The sequence below is a fragment of the Varanus komodoensis genome, unplaced genomic scaffold (assembly GCF_004798865.1).
Source record: "Varanus komodoensis strain SLA01 unplaced genomic scaffold, ASM479886v1 scaffold11, whole genome shotgun sequence".
Classification (NCBI taxonomy): Eukaryota; Metazoa; Chordata; class Lepidosauria; order Squamata; family Varanidae; genus Varanus; species Varanus komodoensis.
Genome location: NW_025335317.1, coordinates 4381219 through 4399245, shown reverse-complemented (window position 1 = coordinate 4399245; position 18027 = coordinate 4381219). Strand labels below are relative to the sequence as shown.

The following is an 18027-nucleotide window of genomic DNA, read 5'->3' as shown; positions in this document are numbered from 1 at the left end:
CCATTAGAAAGGCCAAAGTATTTGAGTTTCATCTTCAGGATCTGGCCTTCTAAAGCGCAGTCAGGGTTGATCTCCTCTAGGACTGACCGGTTTGATCGCCTTGCGGTCCAAGGGACTCGCAGGAGTCTCCTCCAGCACCACAGTTCAAAGGCCTCAGTCCTTCATCGCTCAGCCTTCCTTATGGTCCAACTTTCACAGCCATACATTGCAACTGGGAAAACCATAGCCTTGACTATACATACTTTACTCGACAGGGTGATGTCTCTGCTTTTTAGTATGCTGGGTTTGAGGTTAGTTGGTTTTAATTAACTATGATTAAAGCTATCTGTAGTTTCCTACTCCAGACAACATGCCAAACCATGGTTAAGAGAAAGTGAAAGCTGTCTGCCCGGTCCATGGCCACTTGATAGATAAAGCTGCAGCAGTCTCTTGATTTTCACGGTGATCTTTCTTAAGCTTAGGCCTTGCTGTGTATAAACATTTATTCTTCCCTCTTTTGCTCTGCTCACGCTCTCAATCCCACTTCCCACACCTTCTGTCGTTTTAATTTGCTGGAAGCACCTCTCACACTTGAGGTTTCAGGTATTCTTGTTTCTGTTGTTTTTATTTTTTTGCAGTATGGATCTGTTGACCTGCGGAATAAAACTGCTGAGGAAGCTTACCTCGAAATGCTCAAGCCAGGTGAAAATGTTAGAATAAAAGCTCAGTACAGAATAGAAGAATTCACCAAGATCAAAGAGCTACCTGGAGATGGATTCTATGTCAGGTATTTTAAACCCGGTTCAGAGCTGGTTTGAGAGCCACGAAGGCCTGCATGGGCACACGCTTCTCCTGATCTTTCAGCACTTGATGTGTGAACGAATGGCTTTGCCAAAGCGTTGGGTGCATTGTGTTTGACATGGCACAGGGTAGCAGAAAAGCTCTGTCTGAAGTCACTGGAATATGCATTGATTCACTGCCCATTTAACAAGTTGGCATTTGACCCTATTTCAGCGAGGTTAAACGTGCATCCATCCACCTTTAGGGTAAACTTAAATGGCCTATGTGGCATCAAGAATTCACACTCAAGAGATCAAACTACATTGTGGTAACTCCACACTTTCTTCTCCAAAGATAACTTTGCCGAATTAACTGGAGGATGTGAATCCTATGCACACAAAGAACAGGGAGGCCTAGATCTGAGCCATCTGTGTTTCAATTCCTGGCTCATCCACAGACTTGTTGGTTCTGCAGCCTGCAAAATGAGAATCATCATGCTCTCCCTGCCCACGTTTGGTGAAGTTGAATGAATACGTATTAAGGAGCCCTGAGGAAGGTTTTGAGACTTCTTTATCTGCTAGCTATATATACTGTGTGGGGGGAGTATGACAAAATCCCGGAGCAGAAGTTCTCTAGGCAAGGTCTGGTGAGCCTCCCTCAAGTCAGAAGGCTGCTAGTCCACACCCTGGTATCACAGGATCATAAAAGAGTAGAGGTGGAAGGGGCCACCAAGCCCAAGCCCCTGCTCAGTGCACCCCTTAAAGATGTCCGTTCAACAGCCTCTTGAATGCCTGCATGATACACACCAGCTTTCCCCAACCTGGTGGCCTTCAGAGGCATTTGGATCTCAACTCCCAGAATTCCCATCCAGCAGGGCTGTTGACTGGGAATTCTGGGTGCTGCAGTCCAAATAGGTCTAGGAGGCCCAAGGTTGGGGAAGGCTGATGTAGACCACAGTTAAAACATTTGAAAAGTGCTTTTTGTCTCCCTTGCTTTGCAGGGCACTTTATGACCGGATGGCCGAAGTAGAGCAAGACTTGAGCTTTAAGAAAGACGATATTCTGTATGTTGATGACACTCTCCCACAGGGCAACTTTGGCTGCTGGATGGCGTGGCAGCTGGATGAAAATGCCCAAAAGCTGGAAAGAGGACAGATTCCCAGCAAATACATGTAATTCAATCTCTGGGATATAAATGGCATGTATATCATGGCTAAAAGTAGAGGGATAGGATGAAGGATGAAGAAGAGCCAAGCTTCTTGCTCCCCAAACCTTTGTAGTTCATGCTGGGAGGGTATTCGATTTCCTAGTAAAGTTACTTGGGAGAGGTGGCATGTTTTTTAATAACACCCAATTAATGAAGTTATTCCAGCCAGTCATTTTTAGTGCTGTTGGTAATTGCCCACCGCCTAAAAATGGAAAGGACTTTGTATTTTGATTCAGACACTACATTAGCTGGGCTTTCCATGGCCATGTGGCAGCATTTCTAGACAGAGTTGGCATTTGTGCTTGATGTGGACACATGACGGCGCCACGTTCCCTCCGTTAATCCACTAAATGGATGCTAGCTTTTTCATCGAGATCAAAGAGCTGAAGATCAAGGGGCTGGAGCAGGCACCATTCCTCCAACCCAAGTCCTGATCGAAGTGATGGGGAAATTTTCCTTGTTTCTCATTGCCATCTCAGGCCTTTTGGTTCCAGCCCCTCTCAGGGCTGTCTTGATGGTTTGGTCCTGCCCGATCACACCCTGGCAATGGCTTTTCACTGGACCTTCCAATTTTGTTCCTTTGTTTTACCTTGGAAGTGTAGCTCTGCAAGATTCTAGTTCTACTCTTTTTTGTATCTCTTGGTCTTGTGGATTTCATATATTTTTAAAAACAACTGAACGAAAACGCCTTCTTTACCTCCAGTTTCTTCACCTGTCTGCCAAAGGGATCATTATGCATGACTCAGAGCGGTCCATGGTTTACAATACCCTGGTCTAGACGTCCCCCTGACATAGCCCAAAATTCATTGTGAGATGATGAGTGGCAAAAAGCTTCTGACTTTAACCAGATGGTCAGATAAAATAAAGAATCTTTCAAGATGCTTTTAATAATTGTTCTGTGATTTCAGGAAAGCATTCCTTCATCCTGGTTCAAAGATGCCGGGGTGAGGGGGTTCCTCCCCCTCAGGACTGCCAGTGGCAGAGTAGCAGAAACTTATTTATTTGTTTGTTTGTTTGTTTGTTTATTTAGGGAACTTCTATGCCGCCCCATTCACCGAAGCCTCGGGGCGGCTCACAACCATAAATAAATAGAAGCCAATAAAACAATATAAATTAACAATATAAATTAAGTCTCCCTGGCCAAAGAATAAAATGAATAAATAATATTAACAATTAAAATAACATTTGAATAAAAAGGTCTTCACCTGGCGCCGAAAAACAAATAACGATGGCGCCAGGCGGACCTCTCTGGGGAGTGCATTCCATAGATTTTTTAATGAAAGATTTAATGAAAGTTAATTGGAAACATGGGCTGGGTGCACAGGGAGGGGGGACATTTTCTAATTGGTTGCATAAAATTTGCATACATGTGCCTGGAGAGTCATACATCTCCATACTGAAGTAAATGGAGTGCCATATGGCTGGAAAGGTGGTTCTGGAAAATACATATATATAAACGGGTGAAACATGTTCACCTGCTGCAGAAGTTTTCAGACTTTCTGCCCCCGGGACACCTTTGGCACACGCTTGTCTGCCATGGAGCTCAGCTCAGCTATAGCATTCCAGGACACGGCAGTGTCTGAGCCACACACACACCATGTGGTCTGGCCCTCCCTCACCTAAGTGAATGATCAGGTCCCTTTTCTGTAGCTTCAGAATCTAGAGAAGATCAGAAGTGGTGAACCAGGGACACGTGCTTGGCATTATTGATCTCACCTTGGGGGACTCTGAGAGTTCTCCAGGACACAGCTTGAAAATTGGTGGGACTTCTTCACCTGGCACTTGACCCAAACTCTGGGAAGTGCAACCACAGGGAGCGGGCAGACGCACGCTGCCCACAGCCCCTTCCACCAGGTGCCAGCCCACTCTAAATGTTTCTGTTGCGAGGCTGCTCTCATGGATGCAGCAGAATTGGTTTCCATGGCCCCTGTGTGCAAGCCGTTCAGCTTTCGCCTGACTATCCACATTATCTCTTCGCAGGATGGAACAGGAATTTTATCGGAGGCACAGCATGTCGGAAGTGAAGGATGAGAACAGCTCCACAAAGACATCCTCGGCGGCGGCTCGAAGATCCTTCTTTCGGAGGAAGCATAAGCACAAACGCAGTGGGTCCAAAGATGGGAAAGATCTGCTGGCTCTTGACACCATCAGCACCGACTCCATCCCTTTCTTGGATGGCAAGTGCCTGTTTGGAATTGCCTATCTTTGTCTGCCCTCACGAAGCTCAAAAGTGGGGAGTGGGTGGGTCAGCAAACCTCAGCCCATCATGCCATGTGTCCTGCACCCTCCAAGCACACTTCTGTCCCCATGACCCCCTTCATCTTTCGTCTGCAGAGAAGAGTGTGGCTCACAAGCCCTTACTCAGCCAGGGAGAGGCCAGGGAAGCATGTCCCCAAATCTTTTTGTCTTCAGCTGAGTTTTGGGATCGTTAGATGTGGAATATGGAATTTTCTGAATAATTCTCAATATTCTGTTTCTTCAGTGAGTGGGTATATAAGCATGCACTGGCAAAGACCCCAGATTCATATAGCTTTCAGATAGCTCCTCAAACGCTTTAGGTGCCCTTCCTAAGCACATGCTGTTGAATGTCGTGTGACGAGAAAAAATAAATGGAACGCAACCAATTCTCCCTTTCTTTCTAGATACCGTGAGTCTTGCTTATCAAAGAGTCCAGAAAGTAGACTGCACTTCTCCTAGGCCTGTGCTTATTCTCGGACCATTGCTTGATGCTGTGAAGGACATGTTAGTCAAGGAATCTCCGGGGAAATTTTCCAGGTGTCCTCTTGGTAAGGCTGTCAACACTAGAAGGTTCTCTGATAATGAGGGAATTCTATTAAGACTCATCCATATGGAGTAGTAGAAACAGAATTGCTTGCCTACATCTTGTGGACCATTTCAGCTCTGGGTTTGAGGTCCCTTGGCCAGCACCTCCAGTGGGCCTCCTTCTTCATTGGGTCTCGCTTCTCGTCCGCACTGTAAATAGCCCCTTTGCTTCCTGTCTCACCTTTGCCACCACATGCATCCTAGACAGGTAAAGAGCCAGTGAGCAAATAGGCAAGGTCACCACCGCTGGTGGTAGAGCAGAGGAGAGGCGGCTGAATGAGCAGGGTCAAGTGAGTAAGCAGAGGAGCAACTCCAGGGGCACCTGCTCGAGTGCGGGCCCTTGGTGGGTGGCTGTCCAGCTCTGGTGACCCTTGACACGGGCCTCCGTTGGGTTAATCCAGATGCTGTACCTGATGCCAGAGTGTGGAAGTCACCACTGCAGATAACTGAGGTGCCATTTTTCATTCATTCCTGCACAGAATGATTTCTTTAAAAACCTTGGAAAGGAGACATGAGTGCATGGGATTGGGCCCAGCTCTCAACTTAGTTGTGCAGTTTCCTATGTGCAAAGATTGTTAAAATTGGGCAGAGGATGTCCGGAACTGGGACCACCTGCACTTTGAAGGTGTTCAGCTCCCTACTAACTCATTTCTTCTTTCTGAAGCTTGTATATGCTGAAGTTATGGAGAGCTTTTTCAGATCTTGGACCTTGCCCAGTGGATCCTTTGCAGATAGAAAAAGATTTCTGCTACTCCCAAATGGGAGGTGTAGGACTTTATTTTATTTGCTTAAACATGCACAGGAGTATGCCCAGGGACTGTTATTAATTTAAAAAATTAACAGTGATCTTCACTCATCATTGGATTACTGTAGCACCCAATAGCCAAAACATTCTGGGCAGTTTACAACAACTAAAACCATAATATACAATGTAAGATACACTATAACAATTTAAATCTACAATGTAAATAGAAGTTAAAAATAAAGTAAAATTGAACAGCAATACAAAAATTTAACATAGAGCAATATATTTAGAACAACAGAAACTGGAAGAATAAAATGCCTGGGAAAATAGGAAGTCTTCCCTAGTGCCGGAAAATCTCACTGGGAAAGTAACGCATCGGGATGCTTTCTGGGTTTTGTCTTCTGCCATGTTTTGCTTGTTGTCATTGTTACCATAATTAACTTTTAGTGATACCAAAGAGAAAACGAAACCACAGGGATGGTTTGCAGCCCAGGTATAAACAAGCCAAGGTCTACTTATGTGGATGCACCGAAAGCAGGATGTTGATTAGTTGTCTGTTTTCCTTTCTTTCCTGGACAAGTCTTTGAACATTTTCCTCTGTTGTGTAGGATTGTATTCCTTTTCAGAGAGGGCTCTCTTCTGGCTGTAGTTCCAAGGTGGGTGTGTTCATCTCGTAACGTGGTTCTTTGCAAGTGTCCCTTTGCCACCAGGCGCCTCTGTCAAATTTTGGAGCCAGCTGGGCAGCCGCCGCATCAAGTTACCCCAAATCTCTGCATCATCCGACATTTAATAAGGGCTGGGTAACGTTCTTGTCCCTGCTGCACAATGCGTGTGTGGACACACAGATAAAGAGTGACCTGGTTCAGCCAGGCACTTCCTGAACAGTTTAACCCAGAAATCGTGGGGCAAACAGACATGAGTTGCACGCTCATCTCTTCTGATTTTAATCCCAAACAGAGGCACACCTCCTTCCTGGTTTGTTTGGGGGCCATCTGAACCCAGAAACACTGTGCTGCATATGGGTTAAACCATGGGCAATTGTTGGGTTAAGTCTGGGTTGCTTAACCCATAAACAGCCTAGAATGTTCCAGACTTAGTCAATAAAGCATTCTCCCTGGAGTGATGCTCTGTGTCTTCTCAACTTGGCCCAGCCCATGCTGGGTAGCACAGCATGCTGTTACCTTCTGTTTATATTGTGCTGTGTACTCCTTGATGACCTACATAAGCCCTTTCATGTCCACCCTGCCAAACAATAGCATTTAATTGTTTTAAATGTCAGGATGGATGGGTGGAAACAGAACCACACTCAAGGCAGGGGACAGAAAAGCAGGTCAGACACATCTGTATACCCTCATTCTTTTCTCAGGCGAACGCTGAATACAGTGTTTGTTTTTGTGCTTCTTAAACAGAGGTGATGAAAGCTTCTCAGCAAGCCATCGAGCGGGGTGTGAAAGACTGCCTGTTCATAGACTATAAACGTAGGAGCGGACATTTTGACGTGACAACTGTTGCCTCGATCAAGGAGATAACAGAGAAGGTGCTGCTCTTCTCTCGTGGTATCCTCAGTGGGTTTTCTTTCCAAAAAAGGCACACGGCGGGAATCCTTCCGCCACAGCTGCGCAAGTTCGGTCCTGGAAGCGTCTTGGATGGGAAGCCATGTGGGAGCCACAGGGAAACTGCTCTGAGTTCTTTGGAGACCGTTCAGGGGAGCAGGGACATAGCAATCAAATCGAATCTGGCTCCTTCTCATTTGTGTCGAAGTGCTTGTCTTTTCAAATTGAATAGGCTCTGATAGAGTCATTTCTAGGATGAGGGCAGTGCAGCGGCTTAGAATGCATGCCAGGAAGTCTTGCTCCAGATATTTCTAGAGCACCCCTAAGTGGCTAGGAATTGTACAAAGGGCAAAGTTAAGTGATACAGACTGTTAAGTAGTCCGTGGCCAAACGTGAAAAGATGGGGCAGCAGTGGCGGTTTTGAAGTCAGCCCCGTTCCCATCTGAAAGAGTCCACACACAACTGAGGGAGCGACAGTCTTCACCACACCTGCCTCATATCTCCATGTTTGGTCACTAGAGGCACCTTTTCTTGGCCATGTGGAGTCTGGAGGAGATGCGCCTCCCCTCACCTGTCCACAGCTTTTCTAAAAAGCGAAGCACCCCCCTGGGCCATTTGAGAAATTCATGGCAGGAGACTCAAAGGTAAATGTATGTGACTGCTCCCAACACACCCGGTTCGGCCCTGAGAAAGTGGACAGGTGGGACAGGTAGAGGAACAAAGTGTATGGAGAGCATCAGGTGAAGGTGCTGCGCTTTTAACAGGCTATTAATGTACAGAATAGAAGAAGAAGAACAGGATTATAACTGCAAATGGGTTAGATTCATCATACTGAAAGCAGGGGGAGAAAAAGGGGGGGATATAAATCTAATAAATAAACTGCAGTTATGAACTTTCTGAACCCACCAGCGCTGATAAGACTGGCTTTCCTTGCAGAGATGCTTGTAAGGTTTATTGATAGACTGGCAAACTGATTCATGATTACTTTACTAGGACTGTCACTGTCTCCTGGATATCGCACCCCATGCCATCGAGCGGCTCCACAGCATCCACATCTATCCCATCGTCATCTTCATTCGCTACAAGAATGCCAAGCAAATCAAGTAGGTGTGGAATGCGGGCCGTGAGGCTTTAAGGGACTCTCCTCCACCTCGGCCAGCCCTGAATCCCGCTCCGGCTGGCATCTTGCCTCTCTCGTGCAAAAGCCGCTCCTCTTTGGGGGTTCCCTGCATCCAGGCATTTTGGGGGTCCTGTGGACACCCACGTCACTTCTCTGTCTCTTTGGTGCTGTGAATGGGGGGACCACACCACAGTTCATTTACTGAAATCATGCGCCCTGGACGTAGCCATGCAGGCTTGAGGCAAAGAGCAGAAGGCAAAGGTGTGAATTGCAGCAGTGGGAAAGCAGGCAGCCCTGGGTGCATCACCTCTGCCCCCCACCTGCCTCCACCCCATGCACAGAGTGCTTCTGTGCAAGAGAGCATGGCTGTCTATCAGACAAACAAGGTGCTTCCCAGAGAGGCCACAGCTGTTTGCCAGATAGACTGGGTTTGCATCAGACCCATCACTCGTGGCACTGCTAGTTAGTAAATAATAGTAAATGAATGGCTGCTATTATTTTTAAATGCCCCAGGGCGTAGGTGTAGAGGAATCACTTTTGGAGCAAATGCTGCACTCATCGACTTGCCGTCTAAAGAAGATGAGGCAATGGAGAAGAGGTACAAAGAAAGGGAAAGGCGAGCAGTTGTAAGAACCCGCGGCTGAAATGAGGGAGCCAGCAAAGCAGAGATGGCAAGAGGGCCAATAAAGAGAAAGGAGAAGGGGGCAGAGGGTAAAGTAGTCAAAGCAGGGATTGAAATTGACTTGGGGAAGAAAATGGTGCTGCGGATGTGATCTGAAGGGTCTCTGCAGGTGCAAGCCCGGTCCAGGTGGGGACAGGTAGGGTGGGGAGAATGTGGCGTAGAGTGAGCTGCTGTATTCCTGCTGCCCAGCTCGGGAAAGGAAACCTTGGGGAGCTTACTTTCTGGCAACCCTCATCCACATAGGCGCTCAGCCATTGCAGAAAAAGTAACAACAATTTGGAATGCTAAGAAATGTGTCTAGAAGGTGCTGTCCATACCGAGGGGCGTTGGCCAGCCACCAGAGGCCTTCCGCAGGGCAAGATGGTTTTCTTGCAGTCCTTGTCTGCGTTGCCCTGTGTGGTTACTTGCTCCTGTTAGCAAGGCTGCCTTTCCGAGACTGAGCAGCTCTCTCTTCTGCGTGCAGGTCCCACGTTCCTTGCCATGCTGGACGACAGAGGGCAGTCTCTACCCACTCTTGTATTTGTTCGCAGCTCAGATTTGGCTTCAAAGCTTCCTGTCTCCTGAAAAATTAAGCTTTTAATAAGCGGTTTCTGTTTGTGCCTTGCAGAGAACAGAAAGACCCCGTCTTCCTGAGGGACAAAGTTACGCAGAAACATTCCAAAGAACAATTTGAAACTGCTCAAAAAATCGAGCAGGAATACAGCAAGTTCTTCACAGGTTTGTATTCAACTGATTACAGATACTCTAGCAAAAGAGAAGGCCGGCTGTGGGATCCAGCGTCTGGTTGCATGTTGGGGTGTCTTTTTTTCTTGTGTCACTGCACATCACTTAATCCAGCCCAGCAGTAGAAGAATGGGAACCATCTAAAATTGTTGTTCCTATACAATAATCTCCAGGACAGCTTTGGGCATTCCAAGTCAGCCACTTCTGCCTTCAGGCAGGACAGCTTTTAAATGCAGAATTGGTTTCTGGTATCTGCAAACAAGGATGTCAAGAAGAAGCTTTGAAAATGGCTAATGGCACGTCCTCATCACATCCGAAGCCTTGCTTTCTTCTCATGTAAACTCTGCTTTCTCTGGCTACTTGGGAATGTGTTTGGTTATCGGTTCATCCTTTTACTGTTTATAGGATTTGGAAACAAAACAAACATGGCTGATGAGTAAAACATCTGGCAGTCGTATTCAAAGTAGCAGTAAATATGTATGTCGGTGAAAAGTGTTATCAAATTAAACATTCCAAGATGCATTTGAGTCCAGTTCCAAGCTTTTCTGAGCATTCTGAGCAGATTCTGGGCATTCCTTGCTTTACCTCCCTCTAAGGAAATTCATGCGTGCCAGGCAAATGACAGCTCGCCTAGGCATGTGTGGTTGCCACGGCCATCTATGGCATTGTTCAGGAACAGTCTGAATGAATAGCCCCACCAAAGCATCAGTTCTCGCTGGGCTCTGTGCAGTCTGACATGGAGGAATGTGGAAGAGCTTTCTGAACTGATGAGGACTGCATGCCGCCGCCTTCTCACCCAGGCATGGCAAGTTCCTGAATTCCTTCAGGCAAGTTCCTGAATGGGCTGAAGGATCTTGGCTGTTTCCAGTTGTAGTTTGATAGCTTCTACATTTCTCCCATCTTGGGACAGAGGGCAGCAAGGAGGAGAGGAGAGGAGGAGAGAGGAGAGGAGAGGACTATAAGGCCATCGAGGCCAACCCCCTCCATTTCCACAGGTGGTCACCCATCTGGCTGCTGGCCTGTGCCTTCTCCAACTTAGCCAAGGTAACTTGACGTGCTAGCACGATGTCTAGCTATGCGTGTCCTTCTCCAAGGTGATGAAGACACCCTGTCCCTTGTGTCCGGGGAGGCCGTCACCTCCAGCCCTGGCTGATCTCCCTCCTTCATGGGCAGACAGACTCCAGCCGTGTTTCCAGTTTTGTGAGCCCTGCGTTCACACACCCTCACCTCAAAATAGGCAGAGGAGAAGTGAAAGATTCTGGTAAGCAGGGAGTGTCATTGAATTAGGTCCTTGTCCCAGCCCACTTAGCAGAAGGAGGACACACACAGGAGTGAAAGGAACCAAAGAAACCCAATGCAAAGGGTTCAAATGCCATCCATTTTATTTATTTGCTCCACAGTCTGTGAGTGCACCTTCAATTGGATGAGCAGAAGCCTAGAAAAGTTACCATTTCTACATGCAATTGGGACAAAGTAAATATCTAGAAATGTTGCTGAAATTTTCAGAAAAATCAATATGGGAATAGAAATGGTATATTCCATCTCAGTCTTAGGAGAAAAGGGTTTCTGTTGAGCAGAAACATGTTAGGTAGGGATATCTTTGAATTGGAACAGGATATTGGACAAAATTCCGCTTGAAAAGGAGGCCTTGCAAAAGTATTCTTAACTTGTACTTGCTTGCTAGATTGCTGTTTTTCTGCAGTGTTGTTGCTGCTGGTAGAACAAGGCAATCATGACAGGCCTTTATAAAATGCATCACATTTTCTGAGTGTTATTCTGTTTTGCTTTGTTTTTTCCGAGTAACATTCTTCTAGCATATCTTTTAAATGTGAGCCTTCACAATAGAAACAACAATGGCATCTATTGCTATTATCTTCTAGCAGAAACCAGTTCTAATGGAACCTTCCCCACCGCATTTTTAGGTCTGAACTATCCAGAATGGGGATGATAGGACTTTCCTGACAGATCCCCGATTGTTGCCTGGCCCAGAACCTGACTTGCATGAGCCTTAAAATGTTTAACTTGGTACACCTTTTCACTGATGTGTGTTTTATTGCTGTTAGGAGCCCCTGAATACAACTGCTGGGTGGTTTACCCATCAGCTGTCCTTGTTGTATTCACGAAACCCACCAACAACCATCTTCCACGGCTTGTTTTAATCATTGTAAATAGTAGCTTGTTGCTATGCCCATCTTCTCTGTGTATCTTGCCTGACTACTAAACTTAGCCTCCTCAGCCATGTGAGGGTTCATTATGCTATTGCAAGACCCCTCTGACCATATTTAGATTTCATGTGTAAACTTTGTCACCCGATCCCACCGAAAATAGCTTTCGGAGGGCTCAGTAACAAAACAGTTGTCTTAGGGGATCATCAGCGCAGGGCCTTGACTGCTTCCTGCCCCTGCCATTTTTATTTAGTTAGTTTGTTTGTTAGCTGAAGCATTGCTTGCGCATCAAATGTCGCTCTGTGTGTGTCCTTCTGTTTGTCTTTCTGGCTGCCTGTCTCTTTCTAAGAAGAATTTATCAAAATCAAGACGCCTGCCTCTTTCCCTGTGTCCTGTCGGGACCTCAGGGGGTGAATCTGTCTTCAGATTATGGTCCTTCACTGGAGGACCAAGCACACACGATCAAGGGAAAACCTTATAGAAAACAGAATGTAGTGTGGGGCAGTTTTGCTGCAGCGATCCCAAGACTGCCTAGAAAGTGCGGTTTTCAGCCTTTGTGGGCCCTCTTTTCATGCATGAACAGGGAATAGGGAGTCTCGGCACAGGATTCCTTGGTCGATGGAACACATCAGGATTCCATTATGCATGTCTTCAGATGCTCCCTCAGCTATGCCAAGAATTGGTACATCGAATCCATGTGCCTAGGGCAACTTAAGAAGCACACAGCTGCTGCTCCACACAGATGGGCATCCCTGCCTTATCCTGGCCCAAAGCAAAACCCAAAGCCAAAGCCTAGTTCAGTCCATGCCCTGGACTACTTTGCAAGATCCAAATGGATGCTTGCCGGGAAACACTTCTGAGTGCCCTTTTCATAAGCATCATCGAGTGGGTATAATGAGAAAAATCGGGCACCAGTGTACGTGCCATGCAAGCACCCCCGTTGCGGTTAGGCCAAAGAGGTGGGGTGGCAGTGAACGGCACCCTGGGCTCCTTAGAGAAGGGGTAGGAGACCAGTGAAATGGGCTTTCCAAATGGGAAGGGTCGCACTTTTGCCTCTGCCTTCTCCTTATTTTGGGACGATGTGATTTCCTGGCGCTTGCTCATATTGCATGTTCTTCTGAAACTGAACTGGCCTGCAATGCTCCTTTTTGCAGGAGTGGTCCAGGGAGGCCCTCTTTCCATCATTTGCACTCAGATCATGACGACCGTCGACCAAGAGCAAAACAAAGTCCTGTGGATTCCAGCTGGCCCTCTATAGCTACGTGCTGTGAAATGACTGAACCTTCTTCAACAGATTGTAAGTGGACAGTTGATGGGGGATTTGGGTCCATTTATCGTTGCCGGAGTGGTGAGTACAAATCAGAGTTCCTCATGAGCAGCGTGCCTGGAAGATGGTGATTGCTTCGTTGGCAGAACCCTTCCACATTGTTTCTGTGCAAACGGACAGATACAGAACTTGCTTTTTCATATGAAGACTCTGTGATGCTGCAAGAGAGAGAAAGAAGCCCTTTAGCATACGTTTACAAAACCTCCCCTGCTATTTGGTGGTTCGTGTTTACTTGAATCTTCTTCTGGTTTTGGCTTTTCTTTTCCTTTTTTTACAAACGAGCTGTTCAGGTTTCCCCTTCCCCTGCGTCTTTCTCCTCTGCTTCCAATTCACAACAGCCACATGCGACAGAGTGGAGTTTCTGCGCATGAGTGAGGATGACTTGTACACGGAGGTGCGTGGATCTGCCTTTCCATAGCAGCCATTTCACTTCTGGATTAGGCGCGTGAATTGTGAATGGGTTTTCTCATCGGTACTCCTCTTGAGAGTGAATCCTGGAGGAAGACGCACACCTCCGACGCATGGCTCAGGCCACTGTTTGTATTTCATGAACTCTTTGTCTGTTAAAAGTTATTGGCTTCCTTTATGCATGAATTTAATATTTAAATGTCAGGATGTATCCGATCAAACTGTGCGCATTGTATATTCCAAAATAATAATTTTGGGTTGCTGTGTGTCTGTTGAACAGTAAATCGGAAGGGTTGAGAGCTGGGTCTGGACCTTCTTATTTTATCACGTGTAAATAGTCTGTAATTGGAGTCTTGCATATTCAAGCTTTGTTCTTTGGAGTGTAACGGCCATAAGGATTTTTATTTAATTAGAAGTATAGTCTGTAGGGATTTGACAATTCTAGTGTGATCCTGTAACTGTACGTTTTGCCACTGTCGACAAATGGGGTGTGTGTGCATTGTTTCATTTTTTCGTTTTGTTACAATTTGTATTTCTTGACTGTACCAAATTCCATTGTCTGTTTCTTTTTTGCACTTCCGACTTTGTTTTCCAACTGTATATTTTTATTTTTCCTTTGTAAAAAAGAATGCATGTCATGTTTTGTAGGTACTGTAACTTTATTGTTAAAGTATCCTTAAATAGCCTTTGTGATTTCCTTTCCTAACATTTCATTATGTAGAATGATGTTTTCTTTTGTTTTTGCCCTTCGGTTTTTAGTTTTTTTCCTTTTTATTTCCATTAATTAAAAAAGGGATTCTTCTTGCACAGTTGCTCAAAGACAAAATTTGGTTGGACATTTTAACCTCTGTTTTGCAGATAATATTTTATAGCTCAAAATACGGGAAAGAGAAGAAAAAAATGTAGAAAGACTATTGATAAATTCTTAGGTGAAATACTGTTTATAAGTTGAAGGACAGCAGTTATATATATTTTTTAAAGAGGGAGGCCAAGTTGGACTTCAGCGGTACAATTGAGACAAACTGGTACTGTTGCAACATTAATTTTCTGTACTAAAAAGTCACTTTGTATTAAAGCAAAAAAAGTTAAAGAAACTGAGTATGGTGTTAAATAAAGGTCAATTTGTATAACTTGACTTTGTATGGAAGTGTTGTGGTTGGCCTGTGCCAACTTCGTTGTTCAGTTTATTGCTGTCAACCAGATAAAATGACCAAAAGCAAAGAGTTGCAGGATAAATTCATAATCCAAACAATTCTAGGATATCTGGAATAGTTGTTTGGCACAAAGAATATTTGTGCCCTTCTGGGGGGCAAAAGGAATGCTCCAAATCATATTTCATTGATACAATGCTTTATCCTTAATAAAAAATAGTTCAAGAAATATTAGGACTATAGAAGAAAAATCAGAGTTAAGTTCCACTTAAGTTTTGACAGCCACTGTTACAAAAGATGCTAACCAGGCTTGTGTGATGGGGCAACCCATTTCTGAGCATCCCTGGGAAGCTGTTTTCTGCTGAAAAGTCCCTGCAAGTCCAGGAAACTGGGAATCGGAGTTTGGCCCTCATCTTCAGGAGCATGGAGGGGAAGTTTTGGTGCTCCGAAATTCCACAGCCCCCATCAGCCCAACACATCTGGAAAACCATGCGAGAAAGCAGGAATAAACTTGCATGGCACAGAAGAGAGACAGACGTTTTACCCAAGTGCAGAGATAAAGCTGGGGGGGGGAGGGGGGCAACCGAGCCAGTGAAAGCCAGTGTGGAGGGGGACTCCAGAGTTGGGAGTGCATAGTCATGCTCTCAGCCCAACCTACCTTGCAGGGTTGTTGTGACAGTAAAGCCAGGAGGAGGAGGGCCACATAAGCTGTCTTGGGTACCAACAAGAGGGAAAAGCAGGTTCCACGACTTGAATGATCAAATAAAAGCCACAATAGGCAAAGAAAACAGGCTGAATTGTAGACCTAGCGGTTGAGGATATTTTTAGCAGAGTGTTTTACCTATATGCCGGTTGTCCGGGCCTTGTGAGATTTGCCAGAGCTGAGCAGGAGCAGTGTTAGAGCAAACCAGGCAAGAGAGACTGTGCAGATGAACTCCGAGCGGCTTTGCGTTTTGTCTTAGTGACACTTGAGATTAGATGTGTGGAGTGGGATCAGAGTCTGTGTGGGCAGGAACGGCACAGGCAACGGAGACCACCCAAAATAGTGCTTCAGCCTGAACTAGGCAAACACAGAGGCTTATAACATAGTCCAGACTAAGACCCTGGGAGACAAACAGCTTGGAAAGGGGATGATTCGCGACCTTCTCTCATGCCAATATGCAGTGGGGCAGCAGAAGCATTTTCCGGACTTATGAGAAATCTTAAAATTGCAACATCAGGGCAACCCCTCACGAACTTACCCATATGGATCTTGGCCCAGGCAAGTCAGGCTGGCATCATAGCCTGTATCCAGCATCTGAGGAGTCAGCCCTTCCTCCAGTAATTATGGGGAGACTTGCCTGGTTGATGCAAGTAGACTTGGCAGGTAACGGGACTTGACCCGGGCCTGGAACACAAGCGGAGCTCACGGAATCAGACGGGAAGCCATGCTCACCTACTCCGTTCTGGTGCCATGGCAGGCAACCCACAGGCAAGACGTGGTTGTGGAGCCACTCGGCCACTCGAGTTCTTCCAACAGCTTACTTATTTTTTCAACTGCCCAATAGCCAGAGCTCTCTTGTGCCCAGAAGCAAACCAGAGTGCTCTAAGGAGCTGGTTTGAGCTCCATGCTTGGCTTAAACCCTCTTTAAAGCCAAGGCTTTAATTAATCAATTCATATATTTATAGGCCACGTATAACTGCCGAAGCAATACAATTTTGAAGACAGACCTGCTTTTCCCGAGAGAGGAGCACTGCACAGTGAATAGGGATATGTGAGGGATCCATTTTGGGAATGGGAATCCATCGGATCCTGTGGGCTCAGCTGCCTGGGCTCAGGTCTGCTTGGATCCAGCCCTGAGTCCAAGCATTCCAGCACGGACACCACCTTTGCCACAGGTTGAGCACCGCGCAAGCAGCACCCCCCCCCCCCCCCTCCTCCCATCTTTGTTTCGGCTGCTGCACTTCACATGCAAGAAGGGTTGCTGGCCATGGCTGGAGAAACGGGACTTGGCTTAGATTTAAAGATGTCTTTAAATTTTTATAAATCGATTTGAATTTGATTATAGAATGTTAAAAAGATACGTTATGGGGGGCTGACCCAGTACGTCCGATGTATTTGATGATTGATTTTTTTACTGCCTTCCATCGCCATCAGTTGCCTGCCATGTGAACACTTCCACCTTGCTATTCTATATTTTCAAAAACTGTATTTTATTCCTCACTTAAAGAAAAACAGTTAAATAGAAAATTCTCCTTTTTGGCAATTCCTGCCTTTGCATCCCTGTAAATCCACTTCCTATAAACAGTCCCTTTACGAATGCACACCATGCAATTTATGTTCCTTTTATTTATTATTTTATTAAACATTTTTTACACTGACCTTCACCTTATGATACCAGTGCAGAATACCAAATGTGATAAAAATCCTAATGTGATACAGAATGCAATAATACATTCAGCTGCAGCTGCAACAGTAAAAGGCAGCAAATAAAATAAGCCACTATATTATTAATAAAATATTGTCTGAGTTGAATAATCAGCCATTTAAAGCAGAACTTTGGGTATGATGTGATCCCATAACAAGCCTGGAAGTAGCATAATGTAGCTTTTTAAGAATCTCCAATCATTTTTTGAACATGATTCTGGCCTTGTGGACTTGCAGAAACACTTTCTGGACAAGGACAACCTTTTTTCACTAATATAGAGAGCCAGTGTGGTGTAGTGGTTAAAAGCATGGGACTGGAACTCAGAGGATCTGGGTTCTAGTCCCCGCTCAGCCATGGAGCCAACTGGGTGACTTTGGGCCAGTCACAGACTCTCAGCCCAACCTACCTCACAGAGTTGTTGTTGTGGGGATAAGATGGAGGAGGAGAGATGATGTAAGCTGCCTTGAGCCCTTTGTAGGAAAAAGGCAGGATATAAATAGCAATATAAATAAATAAATATATGCTCTCGTAATCCTTAAATTGGATTTAAGGATTTAAACTACTGCAGTGCACTTGACATGGGGCTGCCCTTGGAGACTGTTCAGAAGCTGCAGCTTATGCAAAATCAGCAGCCAGATCAACAGCTGGGACCCCCTAGGTCTGAACATATCAGACCAGTTCTGGCTTCCTTGCATTGGCTCTCTGTTTGCCACTAAGCCAGCGCAAGGTGCTGATTTTAGCCTGTGCAAACTTACACAGCTTGGGACCATAAGACTTGTGGTGCCCCCTCTCAACCGCGGTCTGCTCAGGCTCTTTGCTAACAAACGTGGCCTTCCTCACAGTTCCAATTGAGGGTGAAGTGTGGGGGGCCTCAGAGGGCTGCAGCAAGAGGGAAGGTTTCTCTTCTATGGGACGGCCTTCCACCGAGGTCCAGCTGGCCTCAAGCTTGTCATCTTT

At 45.8% G+C, this 18027-nt stretch overlaps 1 protein-coding gene across 4 annotated transcripts in view; it reads left to right on the top strand.

Annotated features, from left to right (window-relative positions):
• DLG5 (discs large MAGUK scaffold protein 5) overlaps nt 1-14641 on the top strand; it is a 98816-nt gene extending 84175 nt beyond the window's left edge. For all 4 annotated transcript variants that reach the window (XM_044420277.1, XM_044420276.1, XM_044420278.1 and 1 more), the window contains 8 exons: nt 618-766; nt 1760-1930; nt 3946-4142; nt 4608-4751; nt 6943-7070; nt 8080-8189; nt 9496-9605; nt 12931-14641. In XM_044420277.1, the coding sequence (XP_044276212.1) occupies nt 618-766; nt 1760-1930; nt 3946-4142; nt 4608-4751; nt 6943-7070; nt 8080-8189; nt 9496-9605; nt 12931-13034 (1113 nt within the window). In that variant the 3' untranslated portion in view covers nt 13035-14641. The remainder of the gene's footprint in view (nt 1-617; nt 767-1759; nt 1931-3945; nt 4143-4607; nt 4752-6942; nt 7071-8079; nt 8190-9495; nt 9606-12930) is intronic.
• Nucleotides 14642-18027: the final 3386 nt, after the last annotated feature.